This window comes from Salvelinus sp. IW2-2015, linkage group LG11 (genome assembly GCF_002910315.2).
Source record: "Salvelinus sp. IW2-2015 linkage group LG11, ASM291031v2, whole genome shotgun sequence".
In the NCBI taxonomy this organism is placed as follows: Eukaryota; Metazoa; Chordata; class Actinopteri; order Salmoniformes; family Salmonidae; genus Salvelinus; species Salvelinus sp. IW2-2015.
This window is the reverse complement of record NC_036851.1, coordinates 27865508-27889256: the sequence shown is the minus strand read 5'-3', so window position 1 is coordinate 27889256 and position 23749 is coordinate 27865508. Positions and strand designations below refer to the sequence as shown.

Here is a 23749-nt window from a genome sequence, read left to right as displayed (position 1 = left end):
GAGAAGGGGGGAGGATCTGGCGCCTATGATCCTCACCTAAAAGGGCAAGTCATGACAATAGCCATCACTAGCTGGCTTCCAACCGGTTACTCAACCCTGCACCTTAGAGGCTGCTGCCCTATGTACATGGACATGGAATCACTAGTCACTTTAATAATGTTTACGTACTGTTTTATTCATTTCATTTTTACCTTTATTTAACTAGGCAAGTCAGTTAGGAACAAATTATTATTTACAATGACGGCCTACCCCAGCCAAACCCAGACGACGCTGGGCCAATTGTGCACCGCCCTATGGGAATCCCAATCATGGCTGGATGTGATGCAGCTTGGAATCAAACCAGGGACTGTAGTGACACCTCTTGCACTGAAATGCAGTGCCTTAGACTGTTGCGCCACTAGGGAGCCCTAAAATGTCATATGTATATACTGTATTCTACTGTATTTGAGTCACTGGCACTCCGACATTGCCCGTCCCAATATTTATATATTTCTTAATTCCATTCTTTTACTATTAGATTTGTGTGTATTTTTGTGAATTACAATACAGCAATACCATCTGCTAAATATGTATATGTGACCAAATAAAATTTGATTTGATGCTCTGTTCTCCATATTGGGATGCAGCTACCCCCTTCTCTATCAGTGTGACAGTTCACTACGAATTACATCAGGAACTAAGAGGGGCAGATAAAAGGGGTCCTTCGTTCTTATGTCCTGCCGTCAAAGATTTTTATAACTAAGCCAAGATAGACCACAGCCTGTCGTTTCCAATGGAAGCAAATGAATCATAGTGGAGCAAGCAAGGAGGTGGGCAGACAAGAGCAGGCAGAGCCAAGCATGAGCTAACAAGATGCTTTTGGCGCATTCTAGCATATATTTGCATATTTCCGTTAGGGAACGCCTACTCAATGAAGTGCACATCTGCACTAATTCAATTCGCCCTTGCACTCCTAAATAACTGGCAAAGGGTAAAGTCTACAAAACTTAGTCCACTCTGTTAGTAACAGATTCTAGTTTTGGAAACAGAAATGTATTGATATCAAAAGTTTAATCGATGAGAAAAGGAGAAGAATGTCGGCCAAAATCCATCTTGTTCCATTTTCTTCCACTGGGCAACTGGGCTTCCTCTCATCACCATATTTGGTATTGAGTGGAAACGCAACCCAGRTGCTTCGTATTTTGGCTTATTGTTCTCTCTGTGACAGTACAAGATAGGTAGCAACTCCTTCTCCAATAGAAATCCCGATCACCCTTGTAGGTGATGTCATGGTGACATTGGCTAGCTGAGCTCATGCGCAGAAACACGCCGGCACGAGAGGATGTTAGTAAGGTCATCTTGCGCCGAACTGTGCATGTCGTCAAATCATTTGATGTAAAGTTGTTTTTTACAGAAATTAAAACGTGCCAGTTTGTCACTTTCACGAGGTTGGAGTAATAACATGTTCAACTACATAAGACATTGGCTCGAATCTAGGTTGTGCCTTTAGATTTCGAGAAAATGAACAACTAAGGAAGAATTTTTCACTTCTCTCATTGACTTCTCAAACCCGGCCTGGTTTGCTTGGGTTCCCGGAAGTCTCGCGATCTTGCGCCTCTGGGTTGAGAAACTCTGTGCTGACGTCATCAGATGCACCAATACAAAAACGGTGTACTGTAACCCTTTTCTTAACCTTAACCTAACTCTCCTAACCTGCTGTAAAAATGATCCTAACCTGCTATGAAAAAGTAACTCCAGGTCGTAGCTGTACTCCCTCTAGTCAGAACAATATGAAAGCGCTAGAAACCAGTGGAGGCTGCCGAGGGGAGGACGGCTCATAATAATGGCTGGAACGGAGCAAATGGAATGGCAATTCACCATGTGTTTAATGTATTTCATACCATTCCACTTATTCCGCTCCAGCCATTACCACGAGCCTGTTCTCCCCAATTAAGTTGCCCACAAACCTTGTGTGTTAGCTACTTAGTTGTGAAACTTATCTCCAGGAAACTCGGAACCACATTGACACCTTGAACAGCACAGATAGATACCACATCGAAGAAATGTCCTGGTCAAGGAGGAAGGTAGCCTAACGTTTACTTTACGTATAGCCCAAAGCGCAGCAGATGACGATATTGAGTTCATCTTACCGTCCAAATGACTTGTATGCAGCCGGCAAAACAGTCATATCCCCTGTGGACCGGTTGGAAACCTAAAACATTCTCCATTCAGGCTGCAAAGGCTTCGATTTCCTCAACTTTATTTAATGGCAAAAATATACATACTTTCTTTATGAAACACCATTTACACCACCATGCTAGAATATTGTTTTTGACCAAGGACGCATCCACCAAATCCACCTCCATAAAATCACTCAGCCTATCTATAAATATACAATCACTGTAAAAGCATACCCTATATTGTCTACTTAATCTACTTACATGAAATAGTATATATAGTTAGTGTGTGTAATGTAGAAAAAGTATTGTTGTCCATCAATAATGAGAAACCACCTGGTATTGACAACTTAGATGGAACGCTACTGAGGATGGTAGCGGACTATATTGCCACTCCTATTTTTTATCTATTTTATTTGAGTCTGGAGAAAAATGTTTGTCCTCAGACCTGGAGGGAAGCCAAAGTCATTCCACTATCCAAGAATGGTAAAACACTCTTTACTGGTTTTTAACAACCAACCAATCAGCTTGCTGCCAACTCTTAGCAAACTTTGTAAAAAATAGTGTTTGACCAGATAAATATTTCTCTGTAAACAAATTAACAACAGACTTTCAGCATGCTTATAGAGAGGGGAACTCAACATGTACTGCATCGACACAAATGACTGATTATTGGTTCAAATAAATAAGAAGAAGGATATGGGCGCTGTACTGTTAGATTTCAGTGCAGCCTTTATATTATTGATCATAACCTGTTTTAAAAAAAACTTGTGTTATGGCTTTTCAACCTCTGTCAAATTGTGGATTTAAAGCTATCTATCTAATAGAACACAGAAGGTTTTCTTTAATGGAAGCTTCTCTAATGATAAACATGCCGCATAGCAGCTCTATTGGCCCTCTACTCATTTTTATTTTTACCAATGACCTGCCACTGGCATTAAACAAAGCCTGTGTATCTATGTATGCTAATGATTCATCCCTATACGTGTCAGCAACCACAGCTAGTGAAATCACTGCAACCCTAAACAGAGTTGTAGTCAGTTTTAGAATGGGTGGCTAGTAATAAACTAGTCCTAAACATATCTAAAACTAAGAACATTACATTTGGTACAAATCATTCCCTAAGTTCTAGACCTCAGCTGAATCTGGTAATGAATAATGTGGMTGTTGAGTGAGACTAAATTACTTGGTGTCGCCTTGGATTGTAAACTGTCATGGTCAAAACAGGGCAGCAGCTACTCTTCCTGGGGTTCAAACACACCAAAGCACCCACTTTACATATAAAATAAAAGATAAATCAGTTGAACTATGTTTGTACTGAATGAGCTAAAGATAAAACAGTTCATCACATAACATCCCTACACCACCACATATCCACAACACAAAAGTTTCAATACCACCATACAACAATACCCYAATTTGTGCATATTGATTCAATGGTTGTGAAGATGGGAGTTGTAGCGTTGTAGCGATGAGACAAGATAGTAATTACTAACAATTGGATACCATGAAATTGGGGAGAAAAAGGGTGTAAAAGTTTTTTTTTTTWAAGATTTTAAAAAGATTTTTAAAAAAGCWGAGCAWYTTTTTATGACGGACAGACCTCTGTCCGTCATAAAAAATTGCTCWGCTTTTTTTTTCTCTTAAAAAATAAATAATTTTAGCCCCTTTTTCTCCCCAATTTCGTGGTATCCAATTGTTAGTAATTACAATCTTGTCTCATGGCTACAACTCCCGTACGGGCTCGGGAGAGACGAAGGTCGAAAGCCATGCGTCCTCCGAAACACAACCCAACCAAGCCATACTGCTTCTTAAYTTAACACRGCGCGCATCCAACCCGGAAGCCAGCCGCACCAATGTGCCGGAGGAAACACCGTGCACCTGGCGACCTTGGTTAGCGCGCACTGCGCCCGGCCCACCACGGGAGTCGCTGGTGCGTGATGGGACAAGGATATCCCTACCGGCCAAACCCTCCCTAACCCGGACRACGCTAGGCCAATTGTGCTTCGCCCCACGGACCTCGCAAACCCAGAATCTCTGGTGGCACAGCTAGCGCTGCGATGCAGTACCCTAGACCACTGCGCCACCCGGGAGGCCCTATGCTCTGCTTTTTTGACACCACACTCCACAAATCAAGTCATGCAGGGTCTAGTTTTATCTTATCTTGATTATTGACCAGTCATATGGTCAGGTGCTGCAAAGAAAGACCTAGAAAAATTACAGCTGGCCCAGAACAGAGTGGTACATCTTTCTCTTCACTGTTATCAAAGGGCTAATATCAATACTATGCATGCCAGTCTCTCTTGGCTAAAAGTAGAGGAGCAACTGACTGCATCACTTCTTGTTTTTATAAGAAACATTCATGTGTTGAAAATGCCAAATTGATTGCATAGTCAATTTACACACAGCACTGACACCCACACTTACCCCACCAGACATGCCACCAGGTGTCTTTTCACAGTCCCCAAATCCAGAACAAATTCAAGAAAACTTAGACTATTATATAGAGCCATGATTGCATGGAACTCCATCTCAGATTGCTCAAGTGAACAGCAAACCTGGTTTAAAAAAAACAAAACAGATAAAGCAACACCTCACCGCACAACGCCTCTCCCCTATTTGACTTAGGTATTTTGTGTGTATGTACTGATATCTAGGCTGTGTAGGGGAGAATATAATATCTATATAATGCTATGTTTTAAATGTATGTAGTTCTGTCCTTGAGCTATTCTTGTCTCTTAATGTTCTGTATTATTTCATGTTTTGTGTGGATCCCAGRAAGAGTAGCTGCTGCGATCACAATAGCTAATGGGGATCCTAATAAAACACCAAATACCAAATGTAACAACATAGTGTGGTCAAAGACTTATTAACTTAGTTGTAGTCACAATCTGGTTACCTATAAGTACAAACATCGTTATGTTTTGGGGTTATTACATATTTATTAACTTATTTCCGGATATCTTCTAAACTATCCACAATTTACTATTTCTCAACATCATATGTAGGATCTACTCGGTGCTATCTCAGTAGCTAGCTCAAGCTGACTAATGTTAGCCACACCTCATGCTCTTCACAGACATTGTGCTGTGTTATCTAGTGGGAACCCTTTAGCACGGTAGGCTCTGGTGCCTTCTTGACATGGGCTCAAAATGAAAGAGAAATTCATACCTGCTTCTCTAATTGTGTAGTACCTCGTCTGTTCTCCTTTTAGTTTTATAAACTTTTCGCCATGTACTCTGTGAAGTAGGCTTCGGGAGTTTTGTAACTTTTTCCACCTTGGYTTAGTGCTAGAGSACTAGCTGACTGACATCTGGAATCTATCTATTTAGGATTTATTTTCCAGGATTTCCCTGACTCTATCGGCCCGTTGAAGCACCGCCTCCCCCTCGCTTTGGTTGCTAACTCAGCCTGCACTCTTTTAAAAGTTTTAACATCAGATGGGCCCCAGCCATCAATCTGTAAGTCTCTGCTCTCTCTTTGTTTATGTTTTAGTTGTGTATCATTAATTGGGTTCTAGCTGGTCTCCAGTAGTTGGGCTCTAGCTTGACAACAATAACCATGGTGGTTGGCTAGGCTGGTTAAGCTAATAGCTAGGTGGCTAAATAGCCAACGTTAGCTTGCTGGCTAGCTTGCTGGCTGTGATAACTGCATAAAGCTAACATTCTTCGATAACTGGTTAGATGGCGTTCTGTTTTTCCAAAACGTTGGTTTATTTTAATGTAGCTGCAAACTAAGTGTTGATATCACTGAATGAGTCAGCCAGTTGCTAACGTAACATTAGCAGTCTGGTAGGGCTAACATTAGCAAGCTAGTAGGGCTAACGTTAGGAGGCTGGCAATCTTGCAAGTTGATTTGTACGTTTTCGTGCGAAGACAGATTCTCGGGATGTCTCATGGTCTGACAAACACTGCTGTAGCTCGGCCACCTTCCACTGCAGATGCGGAAGGCTGACATATGCTGATGCAGTGGATTGAGACACAGACCAAGCAAAAAACATGATATCTATAGCTTAACTGACAGATTTTGATGGGGATTTCTTTATTCTATTATTTAGATTGAATCACGGGTGGACTCTTAAGGTGTGTTTGTGTGGGGGTAACATGGGCCTTGCCAAAGGTTCTGAGATGCGCATGTGAGTGTGTTTTTCTTTTGTGTAACTGAGTTACATGTTTTAGCTGAGTGGTCAGAGGTCAGTGCTCGTTTGCATCCTAAATGGAACCCTATTCCTTAAGTAGTGTACTACTTTTTATTAAGGCCCATAAGGCTGGCTCTAGTCATAAGTCATGCACTACTTAGGGAATAGGGTGCCTTTTGGGATACATCCCCAGTGTTTGTCGACTGAAGCGTGTGCAACATCATGTTCACTAGAAAATAAATTATTACCACACACCCTTCTCTGGCTCTGCCCTGCTATTGGTGGGGTGAGGAGGGGAAAGAGGCCAGATAGCCAATGGGAGTGGCGATAGGAGGGTGACCCTTATCTCAACCTTATACAGGTAGCTGTCCCACAGACTACAGACCCTTTACTCTGATAAACAGTGGTCAGCAGTGAGCTACAGAGCTGCGTGCCCATTTTCCTGCGTTCCCAGACATTGTGTGTCTCTCTGGGTTTGTCTCTCCTCTGATCCTGCTTAAATCGCCCATAGTGTGACAGGACACAGTGGACAGGATGTCAAACCTGAAGGAGTTGTGTAGCGGCCTGCCTCTGGACCCCATGCCATCCAATCGGGGCCGGGACCCCAGTGTGCCACATGCACCCGTCAGGATGCCCAACCTCACTCCAGAGGAGGAGAGGGTGAGTCCACAGACGTACTGTCACATCTCTGAATGCAGAACGTGTCAACGAGCATTGACGTCATACTCAGGGATTTATCTGCAGATTTAGTATTGCAATACTGAAGTATTTTTGCTTTTAAGGCCTCTCTGAATATCTATGAGTGAAACCATGATGCTTTTAATGTGGTATGTTAGTAGTAAACTAGACCAAAGATGCATATCTTCACAAGATGATTATACATCTACACTGAGTATACCAAACCCGACCCCCTTTTGCCGTCAGAACAGCCTCAATTTGTCGGGGCATGGACTCTATAAGGTGTCGAAAGCATTCCACAGGGATGCTGGCCTATTTTGACTCCAATACTTTGCACAGTTGTGTCCTTTGGGTGGTGGACCATTCTTGATACACACGGGAAACTATTGAGAGTGAAAAACCTAGCAGCATTGCAGTTCTTGACACAAACCAGTGCGCCTGGCACCTACTACCATACCCAGTTCAAAGGCACTTACATCTTTTGTCTTGCCCATTGACACTCTGAATGGCACACAATCACAATTAAATCAAATCAAATCAAATGTTATTGGTCACATACACATGGTTAGCAGATGTTATTGCGAGTGTAACAAAATGCGTATGCTTCTAGATCCGACGGTGCAGCAGTATCTAACAGGTAATATCTAACAATTCCACAACAAAACATAATACACACAATCTAATAAAGGAATGGGATGAGGATATATAAATATAAAACATGTGGATGAGCAGTGACAGAGCGGCTAAGATGCAATAGATAGTAAATAATAGATAGCGAAGGATGCAGTATACAGTATAAAATGTACATATGAAATGAGTAATGCAAGATATGTAAACATCCTTAAAGTGTCATTATTAAAGTGACTAGTGCTCCATTTATTAAAGTGGCCAATGATATCAAGTCTGTAGGTAGGCAGCCGCCTCTCTGTGCTAGTGGTGGCTGTTTAACAATCTGATAGCCTTGAGATAGAATCTGTTATTCAATCTCTCTGTCCCAACTTTGATCACCTGTACTGACCTCGCCTTCTGGATGGAAGCGGGGTGAACAGGCAGTGGCTTGGGTGGTTATTGTCCTTGATGATATTTTTTGCCTTCCTGTGACATCGGGTGTTGTAGGTGTCCTGGAGGGCAGGTAGTTTACCCCCGATGATCTTTTGTGCAGACCGCACCACCCTCTGGAGAGGCCTACAGTTGTGTTTAATAGTCACAGTGGGTATAACATCTCCAATACATTTCCTTGTAAACTCGCTCACCGAGTCAGCGTATACGTCAATGTTATTGTCTTAGGCTACCCGGAACATATCTCAGGCCACGTGATCGAAGCAATCTTGAAGCCTGGATTCGGATTGGTCAGACCAGTGTTGGGTAGACCTAAGCACGGGCGCTTCCTGTTTTAGTTTATGTCTATAGGAGGGAAGCAACAAGATGGAGTCATGGTCAGATTTGCCAAAAGGAGGGCGGGGGAGGGCCTTGTATGCATCGCGGAAGTTAGAGTAGCAGTGGTCAAGTGTGTTACTCACTCGTGTACTGCAATCGATATGCTGATATAATTTAGGTAGCCTTGTTCTCAGATTAGCTTTGTTAAAATCCCCAGCTACAATAAATGCAGCCTCAGGATATATGGTTTCCAGTTTGCCTKTAGTCCAGTGAAGTTCCTTGATGGCCGTCTTGGTATCCACTTGCGGGGGGATATACACGGCTGTGACGATAACCGAGGAGAGTTCTCTTGGGAGATAATACGGTCGGCATTTGATTGTGGGGAATTCTAGGTCAGGTGAACAAAAAGACTTGAGTTCTTGTATGTTGTTACGATTATATCATGAAACACTCCCGCCCTTCTTCTTACCAGATAGATGTTTGTTCCTTTCGGCGCAATGCACTGAAAATCCCGTTGGCTGTACGAACTCCGACAGCATGTCCCCAGCTAGCCATGTCTCCGTGAAACAGAGTATGTTACAATCCCGGATATCTCTTTGGAAAGCAACTCTTGCCCTAATTTCGTCGACTTTGTTAACNTAAGATGCAATAGATAGTAAATAATAGATAGCGAAGGATGCAGTATACAGTATAAAATGTACATATGAAATGAGTAATGCAAGATATGTAAACATCCTTAAAGTGTCATTATTAAAGTGACTAGTGCTCCATTTATTAAAGTGGCCAATGATATCAAGTCTGTAGGTAGGCAGCCGCCTCTCTGTGCTAGTGGTGGCTGTTTAACAATCTGATAGCCTTGAGATAGAATCTGTTATTCAATCTCTCTGTCCCAACTTTGATCACCTGTACTGACCTCGCCTTCTGGATGGAAGCGGGGTGAACAGGCAGTGGCTTGGGTGGTTATTGTCCTTGATGATATTTTTTGCCTTCCTGTGACATCGGGTGTTGTAGGTGTCCTGGAGGGCAGGTAGTTTACCCCCGATGATCTTTTGTGCAGACCGCACCACCCTCTGGAGAGGCCTACAGTTGTGTTTAATAGTCACAGTGGGTATAACATCTCCAATACATTTCCTTGTAAACTCGCTCACCGAGTCAGCGTATACGTCAATGTTATTGTCTTAGGCTACCCGGAACATATCTCAGGCCACGTGATCGAAGCAATCTTGAAGCCTGGATTCGGATTGGTCAGACCAGTGTTGGGTAGACCTAAGCACGGGCGCTTCCTGTTTTAGTTTATGTCTATAGGAGGGAAGCAACAAGATGGAGTCATGGTCAGATTTGCCAAAAGGAGGGCGGGGGAGGGCCTTGTATGCATCGCGGAAGTTAGAGTAGCAGTGGTCAAGTGTGTTACTCACTCGTGTACTGCAATCGATATGCTGATATAATTTAGGTAGCCTTGTTCTCAGATTAGCTTTGTTAAAATCCCCAGCTACAATAAATGCAGCCTCAGGATATATGGTTTCCAGTTTGCCTKTAGTCCAGTGAAGTTCCTTGATGGCCGTCTTGGTATCCACTTGCGGGGGGATATACACGGCTGTGACGATAACCGAGGAGAGTTCTCTTGGGAGATAATACGGTCGGCATTTGATTGTGGGGAATTCTAGGTCAGGTGAACAAAAAGACTTGAGTTCTTGTATGTTGTTACGATTATATCATGAAACACTCCCGCCCTTCTTCTTACCAGATAGATGTTTGTTCCTTTCGGCGCAATGCACTGAAAATCCCGTTGGCTGTACGAACTCCGACAGCATGTCCCCAGCTAGCCATGTCTCCGTGAAACAGAGTATGTTACAATCCCGGATATCTCTTTGGAAAGCAACTCTTGCCCTAATTTCGTCGACTTTGTTAACCTCTCTTGGGTACGTGAGACGTTAGCGTCCCACCTCTTCAACAGCCAGTGAAACTGCTGGGCGCCAAATTCAAATACAGAAATACTCATTATAAAAATTCAGAAAACAAAACATATTTTACATACGTTTAAAGATTAACTTCTTGTGAATCCAACCACGTCAGATTTTAAAAATGCTTTACGGCGAAAGCATACCTTACGATTATTTGAGAACATAGCCCAGCAGACAAATCATTACAAACAGTAACCAGCCAAGTAGAAGAGTTACACAAGTCAGAAATAGAGATACAATTAATCCCTTACCTTTGATGATCTTCATATGGTTGCACACTAAAGACATTCATTTACTCAATAAATGTTCCTTTTGTTCGATAAAGTCTCTTTATATCCAAAAACCTCAGTTTTGTTCGCACGTTTTCTTCAGTAATCCACAGGCTGAAACGCAGTCAAATCAGGCAGACAAAAAATCCAAATTGTATCCGTAAAGTTCATAGAAACATGTCAAACGATGTTTATATTCAATCCTCAGGTTGTTTTTAGCCTAAATAATCGATAATATTTCAACCGGACAATAACGTCGTCAATATAAAAGGTAAACAAGAAAGGCACTCTCTCGGTCGCGCACATGAAAAAGCTCTGTGACACTTTAGGGTCCACTCATTCAGACTGCTCTTACTTCCTAATTTTTCAGAATGCAAGCCTGAAACAATTTCTAAAGACTGTTGACATCTAGTGGAAGGCATAGGAACTGCAATTTGAGTCCTAAGTCAATGGATACTGTAATGCCATTGAATAGAAAACTACAACAACAACAAAAAACTACTTCCCGAATGGATTTTTCTCAGGTTTTTGCCTGCCAAATCAGTTCTGTTATACTCACAGACACTATTTTAACAGTTTTGGAAACTTTAGAGTGTTTTCTATCCAAATCTACCAGTTATATGCATATCATATCTTCTGGGCCCGAGAAGCAGGTAGTTTAATTTGGGCATGCTTTTCATCCAAAATTCCGAATGCTGCCCCCTACCCTAGAGAAGTGAACTAAGGACTGGATATTAGAGAGTAATATACTTGGAAGCGGTGGGTGGTGTGCGCGCATCCGAAGATTCACTAGAAGACCGCTCCAGCACCCTCTCCTCCGATGGCATTGTTTTGGGTCGGCCTCTGGAATCAGTTCAAATGCCCTAGGAGGTGCAGACAAAGGTTCTGCTTTGGGAAAGTCGTATTCCTGGTCGTAGTGCTGTTTGTGCTGGTAAGTTGACGTCTCTCTGATATACAATAGTTCTTCCCAGCTGTATGCAATAACAGTTAATGTTTTCTGGGCTAACAATGTAAGAAATAATACATAAAAAAACTAAATACTGCACAGTTTCCTAAGGACTTGAAGCGAAGCTGCCATCTCTATCAGCGCCATCTTACAATCCATGTCACAATTGTCTCAAGGCTTAAAAATCTTTATCTTCTTTAACCTTTCTCCTTCCCTTCATCTACACTGATTGAAGTTGATTTATTAACAAGTGACATCAATAAGGGATCATAGCTTTTACCTGGATTCACCTGGTCAGTCTATGTCATGGAAATAGCAGGTGTTCTTAATGTTTTGTATAAATGTACATTTTTGTTGTAGTTTGCTTTTTGCCGCTATAAAAAGGTATTTGCTTGTCTTACCTGATCCAGACAGAGGTAGAGTGATTGTGAATGTAATAAAGATAGGAATTGGCAGTTAATGTGTAAAATCATACCCAATGTTTTATTACTCGTTGAGAGTGAATCTTTAAAGCTGAAGGGGTTGAGATTCAAGCTTGTGGAATGTTGTATCCACATACTGTTGGAGAAACTTGAGGACACAGAACACAACAACGCACAGTGCATGTGAATTATTTTATTCAATCTATTGGGATCAATAAAGCACGGTTCACATACTCAGCACAGTGGAATGTTTTGGCTTAAGGGTAGGAGACAGCGTTGGTTCATCCCCTCAGAACCTTCTATCAGCTTCGCTAATGTTTGGGAGCAAAGGGCACTGTCAATGATTAAGAGAGATAAGAGTGAGTGCTTTCATGGATAGAGAGTGGGAGTGAAACACAAATGACCAGAAAGTTAGGGGAAAAAAGGATGCAAAAGAGGAAGAGGGCCACCCCATTCTGAACTCTGATCTCACCTCCTCATCTACTCCCCCTCTCTAGCTGGCCCTGAGGAATGTCCTGCGCTACTTTCCCCCCTCCCACCACAACATCCTGGCTGCTGAATTCGCCCAGGAGCTCAGGCAGTATGGACACATCTACATGTACCGCTTCTGCCCCCTCATACATATGAGGTACGTACAGTATAATCACCTAACACCACCTCTCATCTCCCCATCTGTAGTATTCCTCTTTATCTGTTGATGCCGTGATATGGTCTACCACACCCTGATCAGTCCTTGTGTGTGTGTGTGTGTGTGTGTGTGTGTGTGTGTGTGTGTGTGTGTGTGTGTGTGTGTGTGTGTGTGTGTGTGTGTGTGTGTGTGTGTGTGTGTGTGTGCATGTACTGCACGGGCGTGCGTGTGTCCTCAGGGCCTACCCTATAGATCAGTACCCCTGTCGTACACGCCAAGCTGCCTCCATCATGCTCATGATCATGAACAACCTGGACCATGCAGTTGCCCAGGTAACCACCACTCTCACATAGCGTACACAACAGCTCACTTTATTTAATTTAACTAAAACAATGTATTAATCCACCTAAGTCACGCTATCTATGGCTGCTTTATCATCTTCCCATGCTCTGCTCTCCAGTTTCCCCAGGAGCTGGTTACCTATGGGGGAAATGGACAGGTGTTCAGTAACTGGGCCCAGGTAAGCACAGAACATGCAATTATGATGGCATTATGTAGATATCTTTGTATGGTAATGTGTGTGTAATTTTATTTGTACGGCGTGGAGACCGAATTTAATGAATCACTCTATATCTTTGCGTATGTGTGTTTGTGTGTAGTTCCGCCTGGTGATGTACTACCTGAGTGAGATGACAGAGGAGCAGACTCTGGTCATGTACAGTGGTCATCCAGCAGGGCTGTTCCCCAGCCTGCCCTCCTCCCCCCGCGCTATCATTACCAACGGCATGGTAACCACACATCCCTCCCTCAGCCTCTCCTCACTATACTCTTGGRAAAAAAGGGTTCCAAAAGGGTTCTTCAGCTGTCCCCATAGTAGAACCCTTTTTGGTTCCAGGTAAAACCCTCTGTGGAAAGGATTCTACATAGAACCAAAAATGGTTCTACCTTGAACCAAAATGGTTATATCTAGAACCAAAAAGGGTTCTTCAAAGGGTTCTGCTATGGGGACATCCGAAGAACCCTTTTAGATTCTAGATAGCACCTTTTTTTCTAAGACTGTGCTCTACAGCATTTCAGTTAGATACTGATTTGGCATTACCATTTAGGTTTTCCCAGTTTGATCTCCCTCCTTCTCTCTGCCATCATCCTCCCATCCTCTCTCTCGCTCCCTCTCAGGTCATTCCAAACTACTCCTCCAGAGAGCAGTATGAGAAGATGTTTGCTTTGGGTGTATCAATGTAAGTAACAAATATAACCCAGTTAGTTTTTTTTAACCCCCCAAAGATGTGTTTTTTGTTTGTTTTCCTAGGTATGGTCAGATGACTGCTGGTAGCTACTGCTACATTGGGCCTCAGGGAATTGTCCATGGCACCATGGTAAGTTCTCACAGTCAACAGTAGAGGGCACTATCCCCTTTGAAACTCACATTGAAGTTGTCTTAACATTGTGTCTGTCTCTCTTTCCTCTCCTTCCCGTCTCTCTCTCTCCCTCCCTCTTTAGCTGACAGTGTTGAATGCAGGGCGGAGGTATCTGGGGTCTGATGACCTGAGGGGGCGGGTGTTGGTGACGTCGGGGCTGGGGGGAATGAGCGGGGCACAAGCCAAGGCTGCTGTCATCGCTGGCTGTGTGGGGGTCATTGCCGAGGTCAGTGTGTTTACTTTGTTATTGGCCAATAACACCCTCCCTGCTGTTAATCTACCTATGTGATGGTAGCGATGTCTGTTTAGTTTTTGTGTGATGGAGAGAGTTGGGGTGTGTGTTAATGTGATATGTGATTGTGTTTTGCATGGATCCTGTTTAGGTAGATGAGGTGCCCCTGAGGAAGAGACATGAGCAAGGCTGGTTAATGGAGGTAACCAGTGACATAGAACACTGCATCCAACGCATTAGGTAATAGCAGATAAAGACACACACACACACACACACACACACACACACACACACACACACACACACACCACACACACACCACACACACACAACACACACACACACACACACCCCCACACACACACACACACACACACACACACACACACACACACACACACACACACACACACACACACACACACACACACACACACACACACACACACACACGTCATGACTTTAGCACCTGTGTGTTTACGTTATGTGATTTATCAGATCGTCCCTCTGATTTTGTATTCTACAGAGAAGCCAAGAGATCCAAGACTCCCTCAGCTTGGGTTACCATGGCAACGTTGGGACTTATGGTAAGTATGGATGGTCAACCAAGGGCTGGACTTAAGTAATACCATGTCTATATGGGGCATCTACACCTCAGTCACATTAGTATAATACCTTTGGGATCCCTTGTTTCCTTCTCTGCCAGGGAGCGTCTGTTGACGGAGTATGAGAGGACAGGAGAGCTGCTGGTGGACCTGGCGGCTCAGACCAGACCTCCCTCCACAACCCCTTCAGTGGAGGTACTACCCAGCTCAGCTCAGCCTCCACCAGCCCAACAGCTCATGCCACAGACCCAGTACGCTTCAAAACCATGTCCATGAGAGGTTAGACCTTGATGCTGTACCTTACCTTTTTTGAAGGCAGTTGTTGTGTAACGTCTGGAGAGTGATGGGTGTGGAGTCAGACGCAGAGAGCAGAAGGTAGAACGGGAAAAACGCTTTAATGTCCTTTCGTAAAGTAACTAGTCACAAACATGGGTGAAGCCCAAAACACAGGTGCAACAAACCCAAAACCATAGTTACAAAAATACCGGACAGCGAAAACCCAAAAGAACACAAACACCACATACGTCAAAATAACWACAAGCCCGCACAAACACCAGCGGGCTAAACGAACTTAAATAACACCCATCCCAAAACCCCAACAAGGAACAGGTGAAAACAATTAGACAAAACAAACGAAAAGGAAAAAGRGATCRGTGGCAGCTAGTAGACCGGCGACGACGACCGCCGAACGCCACCCGAACAGGAAGGGGAGCCACCTTCGGTGGTATTCGTGACAGTTGGTCTAATTCAGGCGTCTGCTCCAACTCTGGTCCTGCAGAGCTACTGGGTGTGCTATCTATGGTTCCATCCCAGTCACACATCAAACAACTGATTCAGAAAATCAACTATTCATCAAGAATTACCATGATTGAGTTGGAGACCCCTGATCTGTTTGTGGTTAAGGTTRAGGGGGTTGTTCTCTAACTTGTGGTGGTCTTCCCATCCTCTCCCCCAGCCTTTGTAGACAGGTAGCTGCCATCAACAAGCTGTCTGAGGCAGGGATGTTCTTCTGGGACTATGGCAACGCCTTCCTCCTGGAGGCCCAGAGAGCAGGTGAGTCCTACAGTTAAACCACCACCACCACCATACTGATTCACTGACACAGGGTCGGATATTATATCACCCCCCTAATGGTTAATATTAGCATTGGGAGTAAGGTAATGTGATCCAAGATCTGTGGTTAATGCTAAGGGGTAACTTTAAGGTCCCGATACACATGCTGAAGAATAGACTGAACACAGCATGTCTAGTGATGTCCACAGTCCTCTCCAGTTTGATAACATCTAGGTTTGTGTTCATTTCTTTCTTTCTTCAGGAGCGGAGGTAGAGAAGGAGGGAGGCGGAGCGACAGAGTTCCGCTATCCATCCTACGTCCAACACATCATGGGGTGAGTGGCAGGGTGAGTTTTCTGGTCAGGTCACATGATCAGGTCAAACTCTTGGCCCTAACCCTTGACCACTCTGCAGTGACATCTTCTCCCTGGGCTTCGGACCATTCCGCTGGGTCTGCACCTCCGGTGACCCCCGTGACCTGACACTGACTGATGACATCGCCGCCACTGTCCTGGAGGAGATCAGCGCCAATGTGACTGAGCGTGTGCGACAGCAGTACAACGACAACATCCGCTGGATCCGTGAGGCCGGAAAACACAGCATGGTATTAATTAATAGGACACATATAAGACACAATGTTAATCATTAATATCCTGATACTAGATAAATAAGAAATGTATTATACAACTGCCAATGCCATTTCTGAATGTTCTCTGTGTGTAGGTGGTGGGCTCCCAAGCCAGAATCCTCTACTCAGACCAGAAAGGCCGTGTGTGTATTGCCTTGGCCATCAATCAAGCTATTGCTGATAGGAGAGTTTCGGCAAGTCTTACTTACCCATCTCTATGTTATGGTTGTTTATATGTTCATATAAAGTTAAATGTTTTGGTTGGTGTCCAGTCAGTGGGTAGGTAAATCTATGGTGATAGAGAGATGGTTGTGGTGTGTGTGTGTGTGTTGTGTGTTGTGTGTGTGTGTGTGTGTGTTGTGTGTGTGTGTGTTGTGTGTGTGTGGTGTGTGTTGGTGTGTGTGTGTGTGTGTGTGTGTGTGTGTGTGTGTGTGTGTGTGTGTGTGTGTGTGTGTGTTGTGTGTGTGTGTGTGTGTTGGTCTGAGAGAGACAGTGGGAGAGTGTGTGTGTTCACCACTTAGCCTACCTTCTCCTCCAGGTCCCGGAGACCAGCAGTAAGCTAGCAGTAGGCAAACAGACACAGTGACACTGTGTGTGTTTTCTGTCCAGGCTCCTGTGGTCATCAGTAGAGACCACCATGACGTCAGTGGAACAGACAGTCCCTTCAGAGAGACCTCCAATGTGTACGACGGCTCTGCCTTCTGTGCAGGTACACTAGAGCACACATCATTTAGACAGACATTATTTTGTCATGATCATCATTATATTAGTCAGTGTGTTAGTCTAGATGGCTAGAAATCATCCACTTTGACTGAACTCGGTATGTGTAAGTGTGAAAGTGTGACTTTGTCACTGTGTGCCTGTCTTGCCCCCTGACAGACATGGCGGTCCAGAACTTTGTAGGCGATGCATTCAGAGGAGCCACCTGGTGTCCCTGCACAACGGTGGAGGGGTCGGCTGGTAAGATCTGATTTCACCTTTCAAACTGGGGATAGGAAGGAAGAAAGAATGATAGGATAGCACACAAAAATCTATGAGACCAAAATCTATATATTTTTTTTCACCTTTATTTAACCAGGTAAGCTAGTTGAGAAACAAGTTCTCATTTACAACTGCGACCTGGTCAAGATAAAGCAAAGGCAGTGCGACAGAAACAACAACACAGAGTTACATGGAATAAACAAAGTACAGTCAATAACACAATAGAAAAAAAATAAAGTCTATATACAGTGTGTGCAAATGGCATGAGGAGGTATGGCAATAAATAGGCCATAGTAGCAAAGTAATTACAATTTAGCAGATTAACACTGGAGTGATAGATAAGCAGATGATGATGAGCAGATGATGGTGTGTAAGTAGTGATATTGGTGTGCAAAAGAGCAGCAAAGTAAATAAAAACAATATGGGGATGAGGTAGGTAGATTGGGTGGGCTATTTACAGAGGACTATGTACAGCTGCAGCGATCGTTAGCTGCTCAGATAGCTGATGTTAAAGTTAGTGGGGAAATGTAAGTCTCCATCTTCAGCGATTTTTGCAATTCGTTCCAGTCACTGGCAGCAGAGAACTGGAAGAAAGGCGGCAAATGAGGTGTTAGCTTTGGGATGACCAGTGAGATATACCTGCTGGAGCGCGTGCTACAGGTGGGTGTTGTTATCGAGCTGAGATAAGGCGGAGCTTTACCTAGGATAGACTTGTAGATGACCTGGAGCCAGTGGGTCTGGCGACGAATATGTAGCGAGGGCCAGCCGACTAGAGCATACAGGTCGCAGTGGTGGGTGGTATAAGGTGCTTTGGTAACAAAACGGATGCACTGTGATAGACTGCATCCAATTTGCTGAGTAAAGTATTGGAAGCTTTTGTAGATGACATTGCCGAAGTCGAGGATCGGTAGGATAGTCAGTTTTACTAGGGTAAGTTTGGCGGCGTGAGTGAAGGAGGCTTTGTTTGCAAATAGAAAGCCGATTCTAGATTTGATTTTGGATTGGAGATGTTTGATATGAGTCTGGAAGGAGAGTTTACAGTCTAGCCAGACACCTAGGTATTTGTAGTTGTCCACGTATTCTAGGTCAGAACCGTCCAGAGTAGTGATGCTAGTCGGACGGGCGGGTGCGGGCAGCGAACGGTTGAAAAGCATGCATTTGGTTTTGCTAGCGTTTAAGAGCAGTTGAAAGCCATGGAAGGAGTGTTGTATGGTATTGAAGCTCGTTTGGAGGTTAGTTAACACAGTGTCCAAAGAAGGGCCAGATGTATACAGAATGGTGTCGTCTGCGTAGAGGTGGATCAGGGGAATCACCCGCAGCAAGAGCGACATTGTTGATATATACAGAGAAAAGAGTCGGCCCGAGAATTAAACCCTGTAGAGACGGCCAGAGGTCCGGACAACAGGCCCTCCGATTTTACACACTGAACTCTATCTGCGAAGTAGTTGGTGAACCAGGCGATGCAGTCATTTGAGAAACCAAGGCTATTGAGTCTGCCAATAAGAATACGGTGATTGACAGAGTCGAAAGCCTTGGCCAGGTCAATGAAGACGTCTGCACAGTACTGTCTTTTGTCAATGGCGGTTATGATATCGTTTAGTACCTTGAGCGTGGCTGAGGTGCACCCGTGACCAGCTCGGAAACCGGATTGCACAGCGGAGAAGGTACGGTGGGATTCGAAATGGTCAGTGATCTGTTTATTAACTTCGCTTTCAAAGACTTTAGAAAGGCAGTGCAGGATGGATATAGGTCTGTAACAGTTTCGGTCTAGAGTGTCACCCCCTTTGAAGAGAGCGATGACCGCGGCAGCTTTCCAATCTTTAGGGATCTCGGACGAAATGAAAGAGAGGTTGAACAGACTGGTAATAGGGGTTGCAACAATGGCGGCGGATAATTTTAGAAAGAGAGGGTCCAGATTGTCTAGCCCAGCTGATTTGTACGGGTCCAGTTTCTGCAGCTCTTTCAGAACATATGCGATCTGGATTTGGGTGAAGGAGAAGCTGGGGAGGCTCGGGCAAATAGCTGCGAGGGGTGCGGAGCTGTTGGCCGGGGTTGGGGTAGCCAGGAGGAAAGCATGGCCAGCTGTAGAGAAATGATTATTGAAATTTTCGATTATCGTGGATTTGTCGGTGGTGACCGTGTCGCCTAGCCTCAGTGCAGTGGTCAGCTGGGAGGAGGTGCTCTTGTTCTCCATGGACTTTACAGTATCCCAGAACTTTTTGGAGTTAGAGCTACAGGATGGAATTTTCTGTTTGAAAAAGCTAGCCTTTGCTTTCCTGACCAAAACCTATAAGACAATTACTAACTAGGAAACATTGTGCCACTGACAACCAAAATGTTGAGGTCTTTCTCATGGATGGACAATCTTTCAATGTCTTTGTTTCTCCCCGAAGGTCAAATACAGTTACCTAATCTGAATATGGAACCACAGTTTAGAGCCCCRGTCATGTTCCCTCCTCCGCTCAGTCAGACTGTGTTGTCTGTCTCTTGTCTCTCTCCAGGGGTGAGGTGATGAACGGAGGGTTTGGTCTGCTCCTGGACGGGACAGAGGAGGCAGCGAAGAGAGCCAGTCTGATGCTCAACTGGGACGTCTCTAACGGGGTGAGAGAGGGGTGATAATGGGGACTGGAGGGGGAAGCTATCTTGGATATCTATTCATATATACTGTTCTTAGAATTATTATGACAGAATAGGTTGAAAGGGTGCATGTAATATAAATCGCATTGTGTCACAGATCCTATTAATAAAGGATTTATGTTTTATACTTGAGTGACATAAAACTCCCTGGCACCTAATCCCTGCAGGTGGCTCGTCGGTGCTGGTCGGGGAACTCCAACGCCTATGAGACCATCCAGCGTACCATGGAGGAGCAGAAGCAGCTTCGAGTCACTATGCCCTACCCTGTGCAGGACGAAGATGTGTTAGACAGGGCCCTGAAGGGCTAGATCAGCACACTGCTCACAACAAAGCTAGCTAGTCACAGGGAGTAGCATGATCAAGGACGCAAAACAGAATATTCATTGTGTCAATCCACACCACCATTCACAATACTAGATTGTCCTGAATTAAGAGCAGAACCAAGATGATCACTTGATCATGGATATCATACAGTTGAAGTCGGAAGTTTACATACACTTAGGTTGGATTCATTAAAACTTGTTTTTCAACCACTCCACAAATTTCTTGTTAACAAACTATAGTTTTGGCAAGCCGGTTCGACATCTACTTTGTGCATGACACAAGTAACTTTTCAACAATTGTTTACAGACAGAAATATTTCACTTATAATTCACTGTATCACAATTCCAGTTGTCAGAAGTATACATACACTAAGTTGACTGTGTCTTAAACAGCTTGGACAATTCCTGAAAATTATGTCATGGCTTTAGAAGCTTCTGATAGGCTAATGACATAATTTGAGTCAATTGGCAGTGTACCTGTGGATGTATTTCAAGGCCTACCTCAAACTCAGTGCCTCTTTGCTTGACATCATGGGAAAAATCAAAAGAAATCAGCCAAGACCTCAGAAAGAAAATTGTAGACCTCCACAAGTTAGTTCATACTTGGGAGCATTTTCCAAATGCCTGAAGGTACCACGTTCACCTGTACAAACAATAGTACGCATGTATAAACACTCTGGGACCACTGAGCCGTCATACCGCTCAGGAAGGAGACACGCTCTGTCTCCTAGAGATGAACGTACTTTGGTGCGAAAAGTGCAAATCAATCCCAGAACAACAGCAAAGGACCTTGTGAAGATGCTGGAGGAAACAGGTACAAAATATCTATATTCCACAGTAAAACGAGTCCTATATCGACATAACTTGAAGGCCGCTCAGCAAGGAAGAAGCCACTGCTCCAAAACCGTCATAAAAAAGCCAGACTACGGTTTGCAACTGCACAAGGGGACAAAGATCGTACTTTTTGGAGAAATGTCCTCTGGTCTGATGAAACAAAAATAGAACTGTTTGGCCACAATGACCGTCGTTATGTTTGTGGAAAAAGGGGGACGCTTGCAAGCCGAAGAACACCATCCCAACCGTGAAGCACGATGGGTGGCAGCATCATGTTGCGGGGGTGCTTTGTTTCAGGAGGGACTGGTGCACTTCACAAAATAGAGGACATCATGAGGAAAGAAAAGTATGTGGAATATTGTAGCAACATCTCAAGACATCAGTCAGGGAGTTAAAGCTTGGTCGCAAATGGGTCTTCCAAATGGACAATGTCCCCAAGCGTACTTCCAAAGTTTGTGCAAAATGGCTTAAGGACAACAAAGTCAAGGTATTGGAGTGGCCATCACAAAGCCCCGACCTCAATCCTATAGAAGATTTGTGGGCAGAACTGAAAAAGCGTGTGTGAGCAAGGAGGCCTACAAACCTGACTCAGTTACGCCAGCTCTGTCAGGAGGAATGGGCCAAAATTCACCCAGCTTATTGTGGGAAGCTTGTGAAGGCTACCCAAAACGTTTGACCCCAAGTTAAACAATTTAAAGGCAATGCTACCAAATACTAATTGAGTGTATGTAAACTTCTGATCCACTGGGAATGTGATGAAAGAAATGAAAGCCGAAATAAATCCTTCTCTCTACAATTATTTTGACATTTCACATTCTTAAATAAAGTGGTGATCCTAACTGACTTCTAGACTAACTTCAAACTTTTACATGGATTAAATGTCAGGACTGATGAAAAACTGAGTTTAAATGTATTTGGCTAAGGTGTATGTAAACTTACGACTTCAACTGCATATATATATATAAGTCTTATTGCCAATCATCAATTGAAAACAATGAGTTAACATGGTGTTCTTTGATGTACAGTGCATATGGAACGTAATTCAGACCCCTTGACTTTTTCCACATTTTGTTACATTACAGCTTTATTCTAAAATTGACTAAATTGTTTTGTTTTTCTCATCAAATCGACACAATACACCATAATGGCAAAGCAAACCGTTTTTAAAAATGCTTGCAAATGTATTAAAAATAAAAATCTGAAATATCACATTTACGTAAGTTATTCAGACCCTTTACTCAGTACTTGTTGAAGCAACTTTGGCAGCGATTGAAGCCTTGAGTCTTCTTGGGTATTGTCACTTCCTGACCTGTTTTCTGTTAGTTTTGTATGTGTTAGTTGGTCAGGACGTGAGTTTGGGTGGGCAGTCTATGTTTTCTGTTTCTATGTTGGTTTAAAGGGTGACCTAATATGGCTCTCAATTAGGCAGGTGTTTTTTCATTTCCTCTGATTGAGAGTCATATTAAGGTAGGTGTTTTTCACACGGTTTGTTTGTGGGTGGTTGTCTCCTGTGTCTGTGTCTATGTTGCACCATAGGGGACTGTTTTCGGTTTGTTGTTGTTTGTTTCGTTTATGTAGTCATTTTTCCTGTTCGTGGTTCTTCGAGTCACATGTAAGTTCTTACGTTCAGGTTTGTCTACTCCGTTTGTTGTTTTGTTAGTTATATCAAGTATAGTTCGTTTTCGTCTTCGTCTGTTTTGTTTAATAAATATCATGTCAAATCGCAACGCTGCATTTTGGTTAATCCCTGCTCCTCCTCTTCGGATGAGAGGAGGAGGAACGCCGTTACAGAACCACCCACCAATCCAGAACCAAGCAGCGCAAGTTCGAGCAGCGGCCAAGAGAATCAGGACTCATGGACTTGGGAGGAAGTATTAGAGGGAAAAGGACACTGGCGCACATTGGGGAATATCGCCGCGCTCGTGAGAGATGAGGGCAGCGAGAGCCCAACAGCGGTGGTATGAGGAGGCAGCAAGGAGACGTGGCTGGAAGCCCGAGAAGAAACCCCAAAAATGTCTTGGGGGGGGGCTAAGAGGTAGTGGCCAAGGCAGGTAGGAGACCTGCGCCCATTCCAGGCTAACCGTGGAGAGCGGGAGTACGGGCAGACACGCGTTTACGCAGTAGAGCGCACGGTGTCTCCTGTACGTGTGCATAGCCCGGTGCGGGTTTTTCCACCTCCCAGCACTGGTAGGGCTAGATTGGGCATTGAGCCAGGTGTCATGAGGCGCGTCTGGTCTCCAGTGCGTCTTCTCGGGCCGGCATTCATGGCACCAGCCTTACGCATGGTGTCCCGGTTCGCCTACATAGCCCGGTGCGGGTTATTCCACCTCCCCGCACTGCTGGGGCGACGGGGAGTATTCAGCCAGGTAAGGTTGGGCAGGCTCAATGCTCAAGGGAGCCAGTACGCCTGCACGGTCCGGTATTTCCGGCGCCACCTCCCCGCCCCAGCCCAGTACCACCAGT

General features: G+C 44.2%; 1 protein-coding gene across 1 annotated transcript; it reads left to right on the top strand.

The window, feature by feature from the left end:
• The first annotated feature begins 6679 nt into the window (after nucleotides 1-6679).
• On the top strand, nucleotides 6680-20933 carry uroc1 (urocanate hydratase 1). Its single transcript, XM_023996636.2, is given in 23 exon segments — nucleotides 6680-6954; nucleotides 12445-12575; nucleotides 12814-12907; nucleotides 13036-13095; nucleotides 13235-13363; nucleotides 13752-13813; nucleotides 13885-13951; nucleotides 14076-14219; nucleotides 14377-14465; nucleotides 14752-14771; nucleotides 14774-14825; nucleotides 14932-14983; nucleotides 14986-15094; nucleotides 15097-15109; nucleotides 15786-15883; nucleotides 16146-16218; nucleotides 16298-16487; nucleotides 16607-16705; nucleotides 17121-17220; nucleotides 17391-17438; nucleotides 17441-17471; nucleotides 19994-20093; nucleotides 20297-20933. Coding segments are annotated over 23 exon segments (2028 nt in total). The 5' UTR covers nucleotides 6680-6828; the 3' UTR covers nucleotides 20438-20933.
• Nucleotides 20934-23749: the final 2816 nt, after the last annotated feature.